Source organism: Phacochoerus africanus, chromosome 2, assembly GCF_016906955.1.
Source record: "Phacochoerus africanus isolate WHEZ1 chromosome 2, ROS_Pafr_v1, whole genome shotgun sequence".
Taxonomy (NCBI): domain Eukaryota; kingdom Metazoa; phylum Chordata; class Mammalia; order Artiodactyla; family Suidae; genus Phacochoerus; species Phacochoerus africanus.
In genome coordinates, this window is record NC_062545.1 from 221230830 (window position 1) to 221250483 (window position 19654).

The following is a 19654-nucleotide window of genomic DNA, read 5'->3' on the forward strand; positions in this document are numbered from 1 at the left end:
CCCCTGCCCTCCCTCCTCACAGACTCACAATGAGCTGGAAGGTGTGGCGGCTGCCCTGAGCATGTCACATGCTTATATGCTCCAGACTTCCTGCATGCTGTAACTGTTTTCATAATTTTTCTGAAGGAGTCTGAATCAAGATTCCTCCCTTTTTTATTTGGCAAGTTAGGGGAAAAGTCCCCTTTGGCCGAATGGCTTGATGTTTGGATGAGGTTTTAGGACTAAGGTGTAATTTCCATCCATATGAGGAAACTTCATCTCTCTGAGCAGTAGTTATAAGCCTGCTGGATTGAGCAAATGAAGCTTCAGGACGCCCAGTTCAATTCAAATTGAGAATAAACAATAATTTTTTTTAGTAGAGATATATGTCATGAAATATGTGGAACATACTTCTACTAAAGTGTATTTGTTGTTTATCTGAAATTCAAATTTACCTGAGCATCCTCTTTTATGGATCTGCCTTCCAATAGTAGGGCTCTGCCCACCCTTTAGGTGCCAGGTCATTTATAAGCTGTTAAGGATGCTGAGGACTTAGGAGACCCAGACCCGATTTTACCAAGCTCAGCCTACTTTCATATTCATAGCTCCTCATGAGAGCAGCAGTGAAGTGATTTAGACCAGTGGCATCAGCATCACCTGGTACTTGGTAGAAATGCACATCCTCGAGCCCCACCCCAGACCTCCCGAATCAGCCAGTCTGGAGGTGGGACCCTGCACTCTGTGTTTAAAAACAAGCCCTCCAGTCGTGCTGATGCAGCCTGAGAACCAAAAGTTTAGACTTCGAGCAAGAGCTTTAGGGATGAGGCCTGAGCTTGAAGCTCGGCCCCACCATTTCCTAGTTGTGTGAACTTCCTGGAATTACTTAACCTCTCTGAGCCTATTCCTTCCTAAATAAAAGAATACAATATCTTATTTAGGGATGCATGAAGGATTATATATTACATATTATATATATATTTATATATATTATCTTATTTAGGGATGCATGAAGGATTATACATTACATATTATATATATTTATATATATTATATATATTTATATTATATTTTAGAAGAAATATGTATAAAGTTATATATTCTAAAGTACAGCCCTAGTGCCTGTCAGTGTAAGAATGCACAGAACAATTACCCTTATTTTTATGATGCGAGTGGAGGCTCAAATTTGCTGAGACAAATTTGATGGGTGACATGGTAAGCCCCTGGTTACAGCAGCAATCTCTGTTTGTCCAGTTCAAAAGTGCCTTCATTCTTGGGACTTCACTTTCTAGTAGCCCCATGGATGGAGGAAGGAATTAAGAAGAGAAGTAGGCAGGGGGAGAAAGTCCCCAGAGGAACTGGGTTTCTGACCCACAGATGGCGCCCAGAGCAGAGGACCATGTCCATCGAATTCCATTTGTTCACTGCTTAGCCCAGAACAGTTGTCCAAAAGGCAGTGTTGTTGTTCTTTCATGAAAAGGAGAGGGAGAGGAGTCTCTGAGAGCTGAGGACATGTGGGGGCTCCTGTTGAGGAAGGGGGATTAACACCCTCTGGCATGTTTCACACGTCAAGTCCAGGGGCACCCAGATTACGTCTAGACCAGGGTTTCTCATCTTTGGCATTACTGACATTTGGGGTCAGATTAAACCCTTTGATAGGCCTGTCCTGTGCATGTTTAGAAGTACCCAGGTTTCTACCTACTAGTGCCAGTAGCTCCTCTCATCCTCTGTCACAGTGGTGACAATGAAAATCATCTTTAGACATTGCCCAATGTCCTCGGGTAAGGGGGGAGGGGTGGACAAAAGCTCCCTTGCTTGAGAGCCACTGAAGAATCTACTACACAATACTTACTCAAACACTTTTAATATCCATCATTTACTGAGCATTTACAAGTATTAAACTCAAATTCTCATGCTCATATTACAAGGAAGGCTTTTAAATTATAAAGAAACTGAGGCTCAGACAGTTAAAGTAACTTGCTCCACATCGAACAGCTGGTAGATCTGGGCTTCTGACAGAGGTTAGTCTGACTCCAAAGCTCAACATTTCCTCTCTCTGGACAACTAAGAATTTTTTTTTTTTCTTTCCACCATGGGAATTCTTCTCAAGTCAATTCAAGTCCAAAAATATTTATTGAGGAGCCAGGCACAGCTATGAGAGAAGTCTAAGCTGTTACTCCTCTCGGGTTTTCAGTATCTATGTCCTGGGGAAGGTCAAACTCTTACACAATACCATTAGTTAAAGAGTAACATGAAGCATCCTGAGTTTGAGCCAGAATGAACATTTCTAGGAGAACGTGGTGAACTGAATGTCTCTTGTGTATATCTGCTTCACATGTCCTTTCTCTGCCAATCCTGATAATTTAAAAAAAGGAAGGAAGAATAAAGCCTTGAAGTACATAGCCTCCACCAGTCACAGGCCCTAAGCAATATTAATGATTTTGCCTGGGGGCGGGCTGTGGATTGCTCCTGGCCAGGCATTCAGCCATCTTCTTTCTGGCTCTCTGTAGAAACTCCACATTACCCCTTTCCCTTCGAATGGCGGTGTACTCGTAGGCTTTGAGCTTGCTGTAGTAATCGGAGAATTTGTTGTAGAGGATGGAAATGGGCATCCCATTGAGGATGATCCCAAAAGCAATGCAGAGGAAGGCAAAAAGCCTGCCCAGGTGGGTCTCTGGGTACATGTCTCCGTAGCCCACAGTGGAGATGCTCACCTGTAGGGGAAGGAAAATAGAATGGAATTGTTGGCATTGAGAGAGAGGAGAAGAAAGGAAGAGAACCAGGTAGGGAAGTGTCTCTGGCTCCCTGAAGGTGCATGTGGGAGCCATGTAACTATCTCCCCTGGATCCAGAAAGTTTGCTTGTAAGACCTATTTCATGGGAGAACACATGCTTTGGAGCTGAAAGACTTGGATTTAAATCCTATCACTTACACACTTTCTGATATAAGGGAGATAACATCTACTTTATTTCTTTACAGTTGATTTACAATATCGAGCCTATTTCTGCTGTACAGAAAAGTAACTCAGTATATGTTATTTTTTAAATATCCTTTTCTATCATGGTTTATCCCAGGAGATGGGATAGAGTTCCTTGTGCTATACAATAGGACTTCATTGCTTATCCATTCTAAATGTAATAGTTTGCATCTACCAACTCCAAACTCCCAGTCCCTCCCGCTCCCTCTCTCTTACCCTCTTGGCAACCACAAGTTTCTTCTCCATGTCTGTGAGTCTGTTTCTGTTCTATAGATAGGTTCACTTGTGCCATATTTTAGATACCCCATATAAGTGATAACATACATTATTTATCCTTCTCTTTCTAGCTTACTTCATTTAGTATGAGAATCTTTAGTTGCATCCATGTTGTTGCAAATGGCATTATTTCATCCCTTTTGATGGCTGAGTAGTATTCCATATACTACTGGAATACTATGTACCACACCTCTTAATCCATTCATCTCTTGGTAGACATTTAGTTGTTTCCATGTTTTGGCTATTGTGAACAGTGCTGCTAGGAATATAGAGGTGCATGTCTCTTTTTGAATTATAGTTTTGTCTGGATATATGCCTGGGAGAAGGATTGCTGATCATATGGTAGTTCTATAGTGAGTTTTCTGAGGTCTCTCCATACTATTTTCCATGGTGGTTCTATCAATTTACATTACCACCAATAGTGTAGGGAGGTTCCCTTTTTTCTACACCCTCTCCAGCATTTATTGTTTGTAGACTTGTTAATGGTAGCCATTCTAACTGGTGTGAGGTGGTACCTCATTGTAGTTTTGATTTTCATTTCTCTAATAATTAGCAATGTTGAGCATCTTTTCATGTGCCTACTGGCCATCTGCATGTCTGCTTTGGAGAAATGTCTGTTTAGGTCTTCTGCCAATTTTCCAGTTGGGTTTTTTGGGCTTTTGTTGTTGTCATTGAGTTGTATGAGTTATTTGTACATGTAGCACCTACTTTAAAGGGTGGTTGTGAAGGGCACAGAAGATAACATGTGTGAAGTTCTTGGTGTAGCACAGACTCAAGGAATGTAGGTCTTTGCCTCCCTTTACCTTGGGCCATCTTAGGATGGGGTCCCAGGCTTTGTCTACATGATAGCCTTACTGGAAAGAGCTTGGGTTTAAAGCCAGTCAGACTGGGCGTCATGTGCTGACTCTAACCCTTCCCGGCTGAATGACCTTGGGCAAAACATTGAGTCTCTAAGCCTTGCTTCCTGCATCTAAAACACCAGGATAACATCTAGCTCTTGGGATTCTGGTGAGGACTAAATAAGAAAATGATTATAAAGCACTTAACACAGTATTAAGCACACAAAAGGCATTAAATAATCTCCTCTGTTGTCCTTCTCCCATCCTTAAAACAGAGACAGTTGTAATATTTCTCGAAGTTGTTATGTATTTCAAGTGAGATATTTTATATGGAGGTGCTTTAATTGCAACTGTCTGGAGAAACATACTGATTATTTTCCAAAGGGACTTTTGTGAAAACGTCACCAACCAAAAATATGTTCACCCTGCATGAAATTCTTCCCATCACTCTTGTCACACTGCTTTAAATTTCACTAATTAGAGATTTATTTAGGTTAACAAGCTCCTATTTTATAAAGCAGATACCCCTGAGACTAGTTATCAGCCAGTGTAGCCAGAGAAAACCGAGGAAAATCTCTTGGGGCCTGTTTTTTATGCCTCATGTACTAAGACTCCCTTTGGTCCTCAGACTCTTGGCAAAATTACTAGAAGACTTTTAGGCAGGGCTCTGGATGACAGTTGAAAAAAGTGTGCGGTGCACAACTCCAGGGGGCAATGTTGGCTTCATCAATTTAAGTCTTTGTAGAATTTTCTAACAGATGGTTATAAAATGTATGGAGCTACCTTGTTGATCTATTCTGAGACAGCCTTTAACTTAAAAATGTAAACATTTTGTTTGGAAGATATAAAGGTTAGTCTGAACTTAGACTAATAGTGATTGATTAGTTGGAATGAAATGGAGAAGTGGGCTGACTGGGCAAATCTGGTAGTGCTGATAAGAACCAGAGCTCCCTTCAGCCCATAAAAAAGGGAACATTGCAACTCCCTTTGGGGTGAGTGACATACTGCTTGTCACTGCTCCATCTCCAAGGAGAGACCCGCTGAGAGATGGGCTGCCCTTCCCATGGTGGAAAAACACAAGCATTAAAGAGAGGCAGGCGTAGACTAGGTGTAGGAAGCAGGTGTGCCACTAGGCTATGTGGGTCTGAATCCACTTCCCAGCAGTGGGATTTGGGCAAGTCACCTCAGTTCCCTTTCCCTCAGTTTCTACTTTTGAGATGTGGAGAGCATAATAGTACAGACCTCAGTTATGGGAACTGAAGGAGTTCCAGGTGTAAGGTGTGTGAGACGTAATGTTAGTTCTTATGCTCACTAGTCCCAGGGGCATGGAAAGAGGCTCCTCCCTGCCTTCTGCACAGTGCTGTTTGAGAGACACTGGGTGGGACTTTCTGTCTCCAGTAGAGAATCACCTTTTCCTACTTTCTGGACCAAAGAGTGTTGAGAGGCAGTGATAAAATGAGATCCTGGGCTAAAACAAAAAACAAAACAAAACACCTTGCTTCTCTGTGTGTATGTTTCTTGCCCCTTGGCCACACTGAAAGTCAACCCAAGTCAGATCTCTGTCCAGGTGTGCGAACACCTTTCACTAACACTGTCACTCACATCTTTGTGTGAATGTTTAGTCAGCTTTCCTTGAAAGAGGCCTCAAGTTTGGATATAAGGGTGAGTGACAGGAGTTCCCATTGCAGCTCAGAGGTAGCAAACCCAATCTAGTATCCATTGATCCCTGGAGTTGTTATGTGGGTTAAGAATCTGGTGTTGCTGTGGTGTAGGTCAAAGACATGGCTCGAATCAGGCTGTGGCTGTGGTATAGGCCAGCAGTTGCAGCTCCAATTCGACCCCTAGCCTAGGAACTTCCATATGCTGTGGGTGTGGCCCTAAAGAGCAAAAAACAAAAACAAAAAACCCCAGAAAAAACAAAAGGGTGAGTGACAGGAAAGGGTAGTTTTAGAATAGGAAGCACACATGAAAGGCCAAAGGCCCATACCCTCCAGGGTCCAGGATTGGGGAGGAGGCTGGAGACAGGAAGATATTGAAGAAGAAAAACAGTTGAAACAAAGTACCTAACTTAAACTTTTGCCCAGTCCTCCGATGCTGGCTTTCTTCACTCCCAACTCCAACTTCACTTTTTTTTTTTTTTGGCTAAACTTGAGTGAAAAGTCAAAAGCAAAGAGAACTGGCTTAAGGAAGATAAAATATCTGATGTGCCTAATATGGTCTAAATATTTTTGTTATGTCTTGGATCTCTATTTTTAGAGAAAAGATCTCTTCTGCTAGAAGACTCCATGTGACTGATTCTGAAGTATTTGTTCAAAATGCATAGCTAATTTATGCGTTGTTGGTTCTGTGGATAATTTGACTCAACCGATGATCTGCTTCTTTCTTCTTGGCTCCAAAGGAACTCAGGATTCCTTGGCTTATGGAAGCTTTTTCTCCATGTTCCTCAGTCCAAACCATTTCTCCCCAAATGAGCTTTAAAAATGGAAGACCCCAGAATGACCCAAGTGACCTCACAGAGTGAGTTCTCAAATTAGCAGGAGTTGGGTTTGGAAATGTGACTGAAATTTCTGCAATCCATCTGAATATCCTGCAAAAACTGACTGGCTCAGCCACCCTGTAAACTGGAAACTTATCACTCCATTGAAAACTTAGATATTTTCCCTAGCTGCTGGGTCTCAAAAGCCAGAATGTAACTTTCCTTAGCAGTTCACCCCACTAATCAGCAAATCCTGCTTAACTAAATATTGCAAGGAGGACAAACACTCATTTTTTCTCTACAACTTTAGAATAACTCTAGTTGAATTTCTCCTGCATCCAGGAATGTTTATTTCCTTCCTAATGACCTAGGCATAGATTAAGTCTTAGCATCTAATAATCCATGCAACTAGAAGTCATTTCCTGATCTCAGAGAATAAAATGGATTTTTCAAAATAATTAACAGCCTTCTGAGTTTTCCCAAAGAATCTGAGGTGGTAAAGACTAACATCTTCTGGCTAAAATTATTACATACTTCAACGCATATTGTCCTTTAAAGGAGTTAGCTTCAAAGGCTATACTTAGCTTGCCCATGCTGCTGTTGCTACAAATATTTTAGGAATTCTTCTTTGGGATTATAATCTGCACAGAGGATTCAGTGGCATGACCATGAAACAAGTGTTCTTAGCCATCTCAGGGGTTAACTCTAGGCCTTAGTCTTAAACTCAAGGGTCTTGACAATTTAAAAATATTGAATCCACCCTCGAAAAGGTAATGATTTAGCACCACTACAAAGAAGCCAACAGACATGGACATGTCATAGGCTCTGAAGATAATTCCTCAGTGGAATTCAAAGAATGTTTTGATCAGTGGAAGCACTGTTAGAATGAGGTCATGGGTGATTACCTTGAAGAGAACCACCAGCCTCATCTGAATATTAAAGTTCTGACATGTACATAAATTGTGCAAGAAGTGGGAGGTGTGCAGAAGCTAAGGCAAGTTTGGGATTGATCCCTAGAAAGGTACACGTTATGATGACAGCTTCCATATCCTCAGCTCACTTGGTACTTCTCCCTGCCCTCTACAGTTCTATCATGTCCCATTCAAGTTACATTGGAGTTTAAAGAGATAAAAGGGGACCACCTTAAACTTAGGCAACCACTAGACCAAAAGTCACAAAAGTATCTTAGAGCCTTTGCTCCTTTTATGGCTCCTGTGCTATTTCTGAAGGAGCTAGAACTTTCGTGACTTCTGTGCCAGGATTTTATCCATTATCTCTCTGACCCAAGCCAGACACCCTTCTGTGCTTTTTTCTATAATTCAGTTGCTGGGAGGATGCAAACTACGTTTCCCAGATTGCCTTGCCTACTGTCTTCTGGTTGTGTTCTGCAAATGTTCTCCCAACTGTTGGGAGACTAGAAGATGGAATGAGGAGGTATTTTATATGGAAGTTCCTGGGCCAGGGATTAAATCTGAGCCATAGCTGCAATGGCTGTGGCAACACTATATCTTTTAACCCATTGAACCTGGCTGGAGATGGAACCAGCACCTCCGCAGTCAACCAAGTCTCTGCAGTCACATTCTTAACCCACCATGCCACAGTGAGAACTCCACGCTTCTGGTGTTCATTCTTCAGTAAGACCAGATAACTATGCCTCAGGCATCTTACAGCATGCCTAGTACCAACTTCATGGTACCATCTTAGGGGTCCCTGCAAAAGCCACAGTGGCTTCTCTGTACTCCCAGGTTACAGTAACTCTACCTTCTCTTAAGGGTGCCCCCAGTTCTGGGGCTGACGCTTTTTCCTGTAGTTACCAATCCTCAGCTTTTCTCAATTTCCCTTTTTTGTGCTTCCAGCCTCTGTATCTATATCCCTGTATCAAATTTCCTCTGTGTAAAATATCCTACTTTTTTTTCTGTTCTCCTGACTCACCTTCCAAATGGGTCTTCTCAAAGCAAGCAAGCAATAAAAATGAAATAAATCTCAGTGATCTTGTAAGTGCCATGTATTTGCAAGGAAATGATAACATACTTGAGGAAAGCAAAGATAAGAGCAAGGTCTCTGGGCCACAATTATTTAATGCTTCAACAAGAGATAAATTTCCTTTTTGCTTTTTAGAGCCACACCCACGGCATATGGAAGTTTCCAGGCTAGGGGTCAAATTGGAGCTACAGCTGCTGGCCTATGCTATAGCCACAGCAATGTGGGATCCAAGCCACATCTGAGACCTACACCACAGCTCACAGCCACACCAGATCCTTAACCAACTGAGCGAGGCCAGAGGTTGAACCCGTATTCTCGTGGATACTAGTAAGATTCATTTCCACTGAGCCATAACAGGAACTCTGATAAATTTTCTTTTTGAAGAGTTTTTGAAGGAATGAGTTCATGACATAGTTTCTTATTTGGTTTCTCCAGCTTTAACTTGCTCTGGGAAGCTCTGAAGGAAATGGTCTGTTGAACAGTCCAATTGTCCTCGCCTTCAAAACATGGCCACAACAGAGGCCACAGCTTACTGCTTCATCACAGAGCTAATTGTCCTTGTTGAGTCATGCCATTCATTTCCCACACCCAGCAAACTTGCAGAGCCCCATCATGGCTGGAACTGCTCCAGGTACAGGCCTATTTATCTGGACACTCAGAAGCCCTCCCAGGATAAAATAGCTGACCCCTTTGTGTATCTTACAGGCTCTCTCTTTTCCCCAGTAGAGAAGGAATCACTTCTGTTTTATTTCCCCCCAAATGAATCTGGAAGCAAAGGTCATTGCTTCCATGTGATAAAGACTATCAACTAGTCGGATGTGGTAGCTTCGACTTATTGCAGATAGAGTATGGGCTTCTATTTCACATATGTTTCCTATTACATTAGCGCTTACAAATAACATCCATTTGACAGATGAGCAGGATGGGTCTCACATCCTAATGCGAGAGCGCTTGCAGACCTGAGTGTCCATCAGGGATTTGTTCTGCAGCTGGAGGAGAATTCACAATAATGAACATTACTGTATTTCTCTTAAAACCCTGGTTTGAATTATAGAGGAAGGTTGCAGGCTCCTTGGGATGGAGAGAGAGAAAATTATTAAAACCAAGTCAGATTTGGTCGTTGTCTGAGAGTACCATAAACATGTGGAAGAAGGAATTAGAGAATCTGTCCGTAACGTGCATGAATGCACCACAAGGGATGTTGCACTGGAGTGGGGTGAGAAAATATCAATCTTATTTTTCTTTACCTCATCTTTACATTTTCAATGTATGAGTGCCTGCTTCCTGATGTGTATAATATATTTGAGCAGTAATATCTTACCAGAGTAGATTGATTGTATTACTGGACCCAAACCTTTGAATCTTCCTCTATCTAAGCTCTTTGCTGTTTAACTTTGCAGTATTTTCCTGCAAACCTGTTCTGCCCTTTGACTCTTGAGTTTGGCCTTGTGACTTACTTTGGCCAATGTGTTGAGCAAGTGACAGGAATAGAAGTTTATCAGTGCCTGCATGAGTGAGCTTGCACTCTCTCTCTTTCTTGCCCTTTGCCACGGCCATGCATACATGCCTGCTGGAGGATGACAGACTAGTCTGTTTCTTCATTCCAGCTGTCAGCCAGCTGATCCTCAGACTGTGATGTGAGTGACTGACACCAGTCCAAATGAGGAGAACCTTATAGCTGAAACTAGCCTGAATCACTGACTTGCACACTCGTGAGCTGAACAAATGCTTGATATTTTGAGCCACTGAGTTTTGGGATGATTTGTGATGCATCGTTACTATAGCAACAGTTTATAACTTAGGAATAACTACATACACGTTTATCATGGGTGTGTGTTCAAAATTTTTAAAATTATGAGATCTGCAGTTAGTAAAACACTTGGAGAACACTGGATCAGAGTTACTGTTAGGGTTCTATATCTCAGATTCTCATGTCTGCTTAGTCATATCCATTTAGATGAGTTCCTTCTCATCATTCAAGTTCTAGCTCAATGTCATATTTTCCAAGCCTTCTCTGACTATTCCATTATTTCATCAAAAGGTACCCAGATATCTCTATTCTATTATCCTATAAAAGACACACCAATATCTGAAACTATTTATTATCTTTCTCCATTAGAATGTAAACTCCCTGAGGGAAGGAATTTCATATTTTCCCCCCATCATTCAGTATCCCTAGTGTTTCAAATACTACTTGGCACATGTAAGTACTCAAAAAAAAAAAAGAAATCTTGCTCACTGAATGAAGATGGATTTTTATGGGTCATGTGAATAATTTCCCGTAATATTTTGCATCGTTTTGCTTTGCATCTACATAAGGAAATGAGACATTTTTGTCTGCATCATTTTGACAGTAGTCTTCTCTCTTTGCTTTATTGAAAATAAAGGGCTTTAGAATACAATATACAATGTCTTCAGAAGTATATAGAAGAATTGGGTTAATAATATATTGGTCCTGGAGAATAGAGTAGTCTGCAAATGTTCAAGGGGAATTGCTCCTATGGTTTTCATAGGTTAGTTTAGAAACAAGTTTGGCTTATCAGTCTTTTCTCTAACCCATAATGAATTTTACTGGTATACATAATTCTTAAAGAGTAAAATGGATGAAGGCCATTGGTAAAGGGTAAAGTTGGTAAATGGAAGGTTAAAATGTGCAAATTTTGGCTTGTGAAAATAGTGGCTGATAGAGATAACTGCCACAAAAGAAAACTCACATTGGTAAAAGCAGTACTTGTAAAATTTGTTACAGATAAAAATTGACTGGTGATTCCATTTTTATTGTAAAATCTATAGAATACACTGATCTTGAGTAAAATAGCTTTAGTTAATATTAAAAGGGAATGATTTGAAAAATTTAAATGTCATTCATTATACATTAAATAGTGAAATTAAACAGGTCAATAGGCATTCACTTCAGGAAGTTTTTTAAAAAGAAAAATCCATTATTAGCAATGGAATTTTTACCAAAAATTTATGTTAATAGACAAAAGGTTAAAAAATTATTTATTAAAAATGTAGTATCAATGAGTCCACTAGATCCAGCTTGCATACACAAGCCTTCTCAGGTATTTGGCTGAATGGAAACTTGACTCTCTCAAACTTGGTGTTACCTCATCAATGTGTGAATTTTTTTTTACCCTCCTTGTTTTACTCGCTTCCAAAGTAAATGTCATGGGCTGGACAAATCCTCCTCCATGAGCTCCATCTGTACACATGGTTTATCTACTATGGGGATGACCTTTTGTCATTTGGAATATGATCAGAGGAGCAGCATTTGGAGAGCTCATTTAGAAGAGCCTAACTTCATCCTGTCACTGAAAAAAGATTATAAATCTTCTTGTACAAATGAGTGCTCTGCTTTCCAGGGAAGCAAGGCCCACCGAATTATAAAGCTCTGCACCCTCTCCTTTTAGAGACAAAGAAACTGAGGACAGGGAGCAAGGGAGAGAGGTTTCACAGTTAAATATGCAGCATTACAGTTAATTATTAGCAGATCTGTTACCAGAATCTACACCTAAATCTTCTATTCCACTCTACTATACTATTAGTAGGAGCCCTGAGTAGGTTCATATCAGAACTTCACATCAGACTGTGGATTTTGGAGTTCCCACTGTGGTGCAGCAAGATCAGTGGTCTCTTGGGAGCCCTGAGATGCAGGTTGCATCCCTAGCCTGGCACAGTGGGTTAAGGAGCCTACATTGCTGCAGCTGCAGCTTGGGTTGCAACTTCAGCTCAGAGCTGATGCTGCGTTTGGGAAATCCATGTGCCACGGGGGGCAAAAAAAAAAACAAAAAACAAAAAACAGCAGACCATGGATCTAACATACTCAATGCTGAAAATATCAACTTTCTAACATAGGAAAAAAGTTTCTATTTGCTTAATGTCTTTAAGGGCATTACAAACAATCTGCATTAAAACAATAAGGAAATCATACACTGAGTTCTTTCCTATGCACATATGTTAACTTATTCATTGACCTGAGAAGTCTCAATACAGGGATTCAGGGATTTTACAGGGATTTAGTCTAGTATTTCAGAAACATGGATATTTGAGTAAATGGCATTAATTATTATAAAAGGCAAACATAAATGAAAATAATGACAAATATAACTAATACACTAAGTGCAAATCAAGCAAGGCATGCAGAAAAAAAACTGAAGCTTGCGAGAGGCAGTGCTGGGGCATGGAAAGGGCATGGATTTTGCAAATGAACAGGCCTGGGTTTCAATCCGCACTTTTCTACCTTTAGTTGTGTGTCAACACTCAAACTACCTGCACCTCAATTCCCCCAGCAGTAAAATGGGGAATAATACCAGGTCCCGAAAGAATTTTAGTGACATTGGAGCAAGTTTCAGGGTTAGATGCTCAGATTTAGGTAGAACCAGTGGGATTTCAATTAGGGTTGACACTATTCAGCCAAGTCTTATTTTCTCCTCTGCATACATCTACAGTTGCCTTCAAAATTTGAAGCCACTTCTGACGTTTCCTTTTTAAAAAATAGCGATCATGAGCACCTCACATGGTTATGATGCTGCACTAAGATCAGCTTTATAAACCACCTAGGTCAATAAATGTTCAATAAATGACAGCGACAGGAATGACAATGATGAAGCTTCCCACATAAGTGAACAATGCCCCTGCTTAAAATCAGCGTCTCAGGGATATTAAGATTAAATCTAGATTTGGAGAGTCTTAGGACCATGTCAGATTGCATGGACTATGTCTTTTTTCCTGGACTTGATCTTTCCAGACTTTTAATACCCAGCCCTGTTTTTAGCTGGGGGTAGTGAAGGAATGGAGAAAGCAGTGGTCGGTAAACAAGGCAGGGGAAAGATGAGGGAACAAAGCAAGGCAGGTGGCATAATCCAGGAAAGGCAGGGCCAGCTTCTGCCAGGCCGGGAAAAAGGGTAGGGAAGCTCATAGGCCAGTGGTACTCACTGCGGCCCACCACCAGGCTTGGGGGATGCTGGTGAAGTTGGTGCCTCGCACGTCGTGCTCCACTGAGTAGACAGCTGCGGAGAAGGTGAAGATGCCCATGGTGATGAAGAGCAGCAGGCAGCCCACCTGCTGGTAGCACTGGCACAGCGTGAAGCCGAAGGCACGTAGGCCGGTGGAGTGGCGCGCCAGCTTGAGGATGCGGAAGATGCGCATGAGGCGCATGACACGCAGCACCTGGCCCACCTTGCCCACGCGGCCCATGGTCTCCAGGTCATGTTCCCGGGGCGACCCCTTGCCATGCAGCTGGTCCTCGGCTGTAAAGCACTCCAGCAGCAGCTGCAGGTAGAGCGGCAGGATGGCCACCAGGTCCACCAGGTTGAGGGCGCTGCGCACGAAGCGCCTCAAGTCAGGAGTGGAGGCTAGGCGCAGCAGAAACTCGAGTGTGAAGAAGGCCATGCACAGCATCTCCACATGCTCCAAGAAGGGTCTCGGGTCCCCACCACCCGTGCCTTGCCCCGCTTGGTGCTGCATCTCCTCCACCGTGTTGAGCGCCAGCGCTACAACGGAGATGAGCACGAAAAGGCTGGAGGCCACCCCGATGGCCTTGGCAGCCACTGACGAGAATGGCTTCTCCATGAGGTTCCAGAGGCGGCGGCGCTGCGGCCCGTAGAAGCGCATATCTTGGAAGAGCTCCTCGGCCTCCTCAGCCTGTGCCTGGGAGCGCAGCTCGCGCTGAATCTTAAGCTGCTCGCTCAGCTCATCGCGCCGCTCCTCAAAGCAGATGCGGCAGCAGCGCGGCGTGTACTTGAGCCGCACGCCCCAGTAGCCCAGTTCCTCCAGGAAGCTGCGCGGGCACAGCTCGTCCCGCACCAGCAGCACCCCGGATGCATAGAAGTTGTAGATAAGCTGGAAAACCTCCGGGTCGCGGTCAAAGAAGTATTCATTTGTCTGCGCCTCGTAATCGTCACACAGGCCCAGCTGGCGGCTGCGGCTGGTGGAGGTGGCCAGGCGGCCCAGGCGCGTCTTGGGGTAGCAGGCCACCTCGGTGTAGTCCAGGTGGTAGCTGTGGCCACCCACGTTCACATTCAGCGTCGACGACACAACTGGAGCGTCAGTATGGCTTTCTGCTTGGTCAGTGGTGTCTTCCCCTGCCTGCTGCTCCCCCTCAGCCAGGTCATCTTTCCACTGCTCCTCCTCCTCCCCATCCTCATCCTCCTCGATGTAGTAGTTATAGTTGCCCTCGGTCCACGGCGGGATGCTGGCCTGGGAGCCTGAGCGGCCCCCCACTGAGCAGAAGCTCCTGCGGTGTTGGCTGCCGGCTGCCTGGGACTCGTCTACACTCTCTGTAGTATTCCAGGTTCTGTGGCCCCAAGACCGCCTCCTTTCGCTCTGTTTCAGCATGGCTGCAGGAAGCAGACCTCTTGCTTCTCCCTCCGGGCCTCGATAGGGTCCCTAGCTTCTTCACTGCTACTAGGACATAGATCACATGCCCTTCCCTGTCTTAGAAAGACTGACCTGGACCAGCAGGCCTGGGGTCCCCAGCATCATCCTCAGAGCTTCCCCTCCTCAGGCCCTGCGCAGCCCAGCCCAGCTTGTGGGATCTGACCAGTATATGCAGATGGCTCTTGACTGCTCTAATCTTGCTGGTAGAGAAGAAGCAAGTGTTAGGAGAGATTTAGATCCTCTTAGTGATTCCTCCCCCTCTCCTTCTACTCAGTGACGTAATGGATGATTATGTGGTTTTAAGTCTGTAGATAATCAGAAGGTGGCAGAGATTATTGCTAATAAAAATTGCCCTTAGGAGGTGTGCAGTGTCCGGGTGCTAAAATGAAATCAACTGAAGTAGCTCTAAAATATTGATGCTTGTGGCTTGATGCTTAACTGGTGGAACTGCAGCCTATGCTGGAGGTAAACCCACCACAGACAGGGATGGAAATAGCAACAGAATGTTTAAAGTTCCCTTCTTCAACAAGTCCCTTGTCCTCTCAGCATTTATCTTTTGTTTAGACATATAAGATCTCAAATGATCTACTTCCCATCCAGTCACGTGCTTACTTTTTTTTTTTCCAAATGTATTCATATTAGCAGCTTTGCTCCAGAGTCTAGTCTGATTTTAAGACTGTCTCATGTTCTCTCTTTGTCTCTGTGTTTTTCTTTGCCTCTGACTCTGTCTCCCTTCCTTCTTTTAAAGAATAAGGGCATGTTTCAAAGTAGAATCCCAAGACTGATGGATAAATGTTTTTGGGTTTTGCAGCTTTGCCCAGCTGCTGCATAGGTAGCCAACCTTTCTTCCAATGAAAAGTTCTTCATCACTCTTTAAGACATCGCTTTAAACAAAAGGTCTCCTGCCGTTTGTAAGGCACTTACTTGATGCAGGAGATGGAAGCTTAGCAGAGACTTAGTTGTAGTCCTCAAGTTGTTTATGGTTTTGTAGGTAATACAAATACACATACAAGCACAATAAAAAAAAAGAGATAAAAATACAGGGGCAGCAGAGAAGGGGAAGGAATTTGTTTTGAGCAGGGAGTTTGTTACTGAATTAAATTTGTTTTGAATAGCTAGTACATGTTCATGACAAAATATTCAAAAGCTACAAAGATCCATTACAGTAGAAAGTTTCTCTCTCTCCCAACACAAACTTCTAGCTATCCCGTGTGCCTCCGAGGTTTTGGTTATCCTTCCAAAAATATCCTAAACATATATAAGAAAAAACCAGTCTCCATCTATCATCTGAATAGCTCCTGGAGTTCCCATCATGGCGCAGCAGAAACAAATCCGACTAGGAACCATGAGGTTGCGGGTTTGATCCCTGGCTTTGCTCAGTGGGTTAAGGATCCGGCATTGCCATGAGCTGTGGTGTAAGTTGTAGACATGGCTCAGATCTGGGGTTGCTGTGGTGTAGGCCGGCAGCTGTAGTTCCGATTAGACCCCTAGCCAGGGAACCACCATATGCTATGGGTGCGGCCCTAAAAAGGAAAAAAAAAAAAAAAAAACCAAACCTGAATAATTGTTTATTGTTAACACAGATTATAGTATGCTATTCACTTTGCTCTTTTTCAATTAACTATATACTTTAGAAGTATTTTCATATATGAATATAAATTATCTGATTCATTTTGAAAATAGCCACTTAGTTTGATAGCGACAGAATTCAGGTTGTTTTCTGTCTCTTAGGAAAACTGCCTTGAGACTTCTAAGATTCCAAGTCTTGGCTTGATGTTCCATTTCTAGAATTCCACACTTCTAAGTCCTTGTTTTTCAAAAGTTAGCTCAACTTTTCAGAATAAAATCACTTGAAATATGAAGAAAAAAACCCAGCTCAGACATTGCTGTCTCTTTCAGTGTTCCTTCTCTGGCATTCCTTTGTGCCCCTGAGGTGGGTTACCTGTCCTTTCTCAGTGTTCTTATTTAAGATAAGACATGCCACTAGCTTACAATATGAGGCATTTATTTTAATGAAGAGTGATTTAAAATTTGTCGCATTTTAAAAGTTATGCAAGTGCACGAAAGAAAAAATTGAAAAATAGAGAACAGAGTGCTTATAATCAATAAATAACAGCAGCATGCCCAGGTACTGCACTTTGATACAGTGTTTATAACTTAGCACACAGGTGCTATAATTATTCCTATTTTACAGATGAGGAAACTGAGACACAGAGAAGTTAAGTGACTTACCCAATGCTACAGAGATGGTAAATGCTAGAACTGGGCTTTGCTCCAGACTAAACATCATGCTATAAAATATCGTATACCTTTAAATCTATAAACCACCTATAACATATAATTCTAATACTCTATAAATCTATAAAACCACCCATAACTCCCTATCAAAAGATCATCAATCACTATCAATATTTTAGCTTGTCTCCTTCCACTTAATTATATATCCATTTCACATGATGATGGTCATAATAGACATTAAATTATGAACCCTGCCTTTTATATTCAATATTTTAACAAGCATTTTCAATATCTGAAGGGTCACTTTGTAAGTATTATTTTAAGTGGCTACAAAATGTTTCATTTTGCGGATGTACCATTCATAGCATATCTTCTATTGAAATAGGTATTTAAAAATTCTACTATTTTAACTAATGATATGAAAACAAGTCTTTATATTTGAAAGGTTGTTTATATTCTGGGTTATTCCTGGATGTAGTCTTGCCAGATTTTTTAGGCTGTTCTCTTTTAATTTTGAGCCTTCCCATGGGTTGTTCCTGCTGTTGCTTCTGTTTAGGATATTCTTTCTCTACGCCACCCTGTTCTCTCTTCCTCTGGCTAACTTCTGTTTGTCATTTAGTAGATAGAAGGCTATCTCTCCAATCCTTCCCTTCCCTAACCACCTAAGGCTGAATTCAGCTCCTCTCATATATGCTTCTATAGCATCTTAACTTTGCCTATCACAGTACTTCTCACAAAAGCCTTTCTCCCTATAAACAAGACAGAACAGTAAGTTCCAGAGGGATGGACAGTGCCTACTCTGTTCACTGATTTTCCCCAGGGTCTAACCCAGTGCCTGGCATATAGCAGGCCTCAAAAGGCACTAGTGAAAATTAGAGATATTGCCAAATTGCTTTCCAATTTGCTTCACTTTATACTGGAACCAATAAAACACGGGAGTGTCTTTCTCAGAGTGCCTTCACTACAGTACTAGTACTGTTATTGTTATTTGCTAGTTGATAATTGAAAATGGCATTACATTTTAAAAATTTTTTATTGAAGTATACTTGATTTACAATGTTCCTTCAATTTCTGCTGCACATCAAAAATCCCCAAGCCAGGGATTTTTCAAACTATCTTCCCTCATGTTCAAACCCAAGAGTTCCCTGTGCTGTACAGTTGGACCCCATTGTTTATCCATTCTAAATGTAATAGTTTGCGCCTACTAACCCCAAGCTCCCCATCCATCCCTCTCCCTCCCCCTGCCCCCCAGCAAACACAAGTCTGCTGCTCCATGTCTGTGATCTGTTTCTGTTTTGTAGATAGGATCATTTGTGCCATATTTTAGATTCCACATGTAAGTGATATCATATGGTATTTGTCTTTCTGACTTCACTTAGTAGGAGACTCTCTAGTTGCATCCATGCTGCTGCAAATGGCATTATTTTGTCCTTTTTATGGCTGAGTAATATTTCATTGTATATATGTATCACATCTTCTTAAATGATTTACCTGTTGATGGACACTTAGCTTTTTTTCCATGTCTTGGCTATTGTGAACAGTGCTGCTATGTACATAGGGGTGCATTCATCTTTTTGAATGAGAGCTTTGTCTGGATATATGCCCAGGAGTGGGATTGATAGATCATATGGTAGCTCTATATTGAGTTTTCTGAGGAACTGCCATACTGTTATCCATGGTGGTTGTACCAATTTACATTCCCACCAACAGTGCAGGAGAGTTCCCTTTTTGCCACACCCTCCCCAGCATTTTTTATTAGTAGACTTATTAATGATGGCCATTCTCCTGGTGTGAGGTGGCACCTCATTGCATTTTGATTTGCATTTCTCCAATGATTAGTGATATTGAACATTTTTTCATGTGCCTGCTAGCTATCCATATGTCTTCTTTGGAGAAGTGTTTACGTAGGTCTTCTGCACATTTTTTAATTGGGTTGTTTTTGTTGTTGTTGAAATGTATGAGTTGTTTGCATAGTTTAGATATTAAGCCCTTGATAAGCTTTCTATTAATTTTTTATCTATATGTTCTCCGCTAGCATCTAAAGCTGTCAAGGGCAAGGACAATCTTGTCTTCGTGCTCCCAGCACCAGTAGAATGGCCAGTATTTAGCAGATTTAAAAAGTATGTATTAAAGGGATATGCCAAATCTCTCTGTATTAATTCTTACAGTTGCATGTGAATCTAGGATTACCTCAAAAGAAAGTTTTAAAAAATATTTATTGCTCTGTACTGACATGGCCCTAAGTACTACGTTGAAGAGAAGAAAAACCAGTAAGCTCTGAGGCTCAGTGGCTGGAAACAGTGGCTGGGAGTCCCATTTCCTTGGTGACATAGATTTATAGGTAGCATGTACAGTAGTAAGAACATTGGAATTCCAGCCAACTCAGTTTTACATTCTGGTTTCAAATCTGTGGGCAAATTACTTAACCTCTTGTCTCTGTGTTCTTATTTATAAAATGGGTTGCAGGATGATTTCCTGTGACTATAAAAAGAACATACCTCTCTAGTT

At 42.0% G+C, this 19654-nt stretch overlaps 1 protein-coding gene across 1 annotated transcript; it reads right to left on the bottom strand.

Annotated features, from left to right (window-relative positions):
- Positions 1-1915: 1915 nt before the first annotated feature.
- KCNV2 (potassium voltage-gated channel modifier subfamily V member 2) lies at positions 1916-15060 on the bottom strand. Its single transcript, XM_047769545.1, has 2 exons — positions 13466-15060; positions 1916-2690 (listed from the first exon to the last, which is right to left on the bottom strand). Exons 1-2 carry the CDS (start codon positions 14864-14866, stop codon positions 2409-2411), a joined length of 1683 nt encoding a protein of 560 aa, XP_047625501.1. The 5' UTR covers positions 14867-15060; the 3' UTR covers positions 1916-2408.
- Positions 15061-19654: the final 4594 nt, after the last annotated feature.

Excerpts from the sequence above, each read along its gene's own strand:
- KCNV2 (XM_047769545.1), bottom strand. The coding sequence starts at position 14,866 with ATGCTGAAACAGAGCGAAAGGAGGCGGTCTTGGGGCCACAGAACCTGG. Across the intron at positions 2,691-13,465 it reads AAGCCTGGTGGTGGGCCGCA|GTGAGCATCTCCACTGTGGG; the intron begins GTGAGTACCACT and ends CTTCCCCTACAG.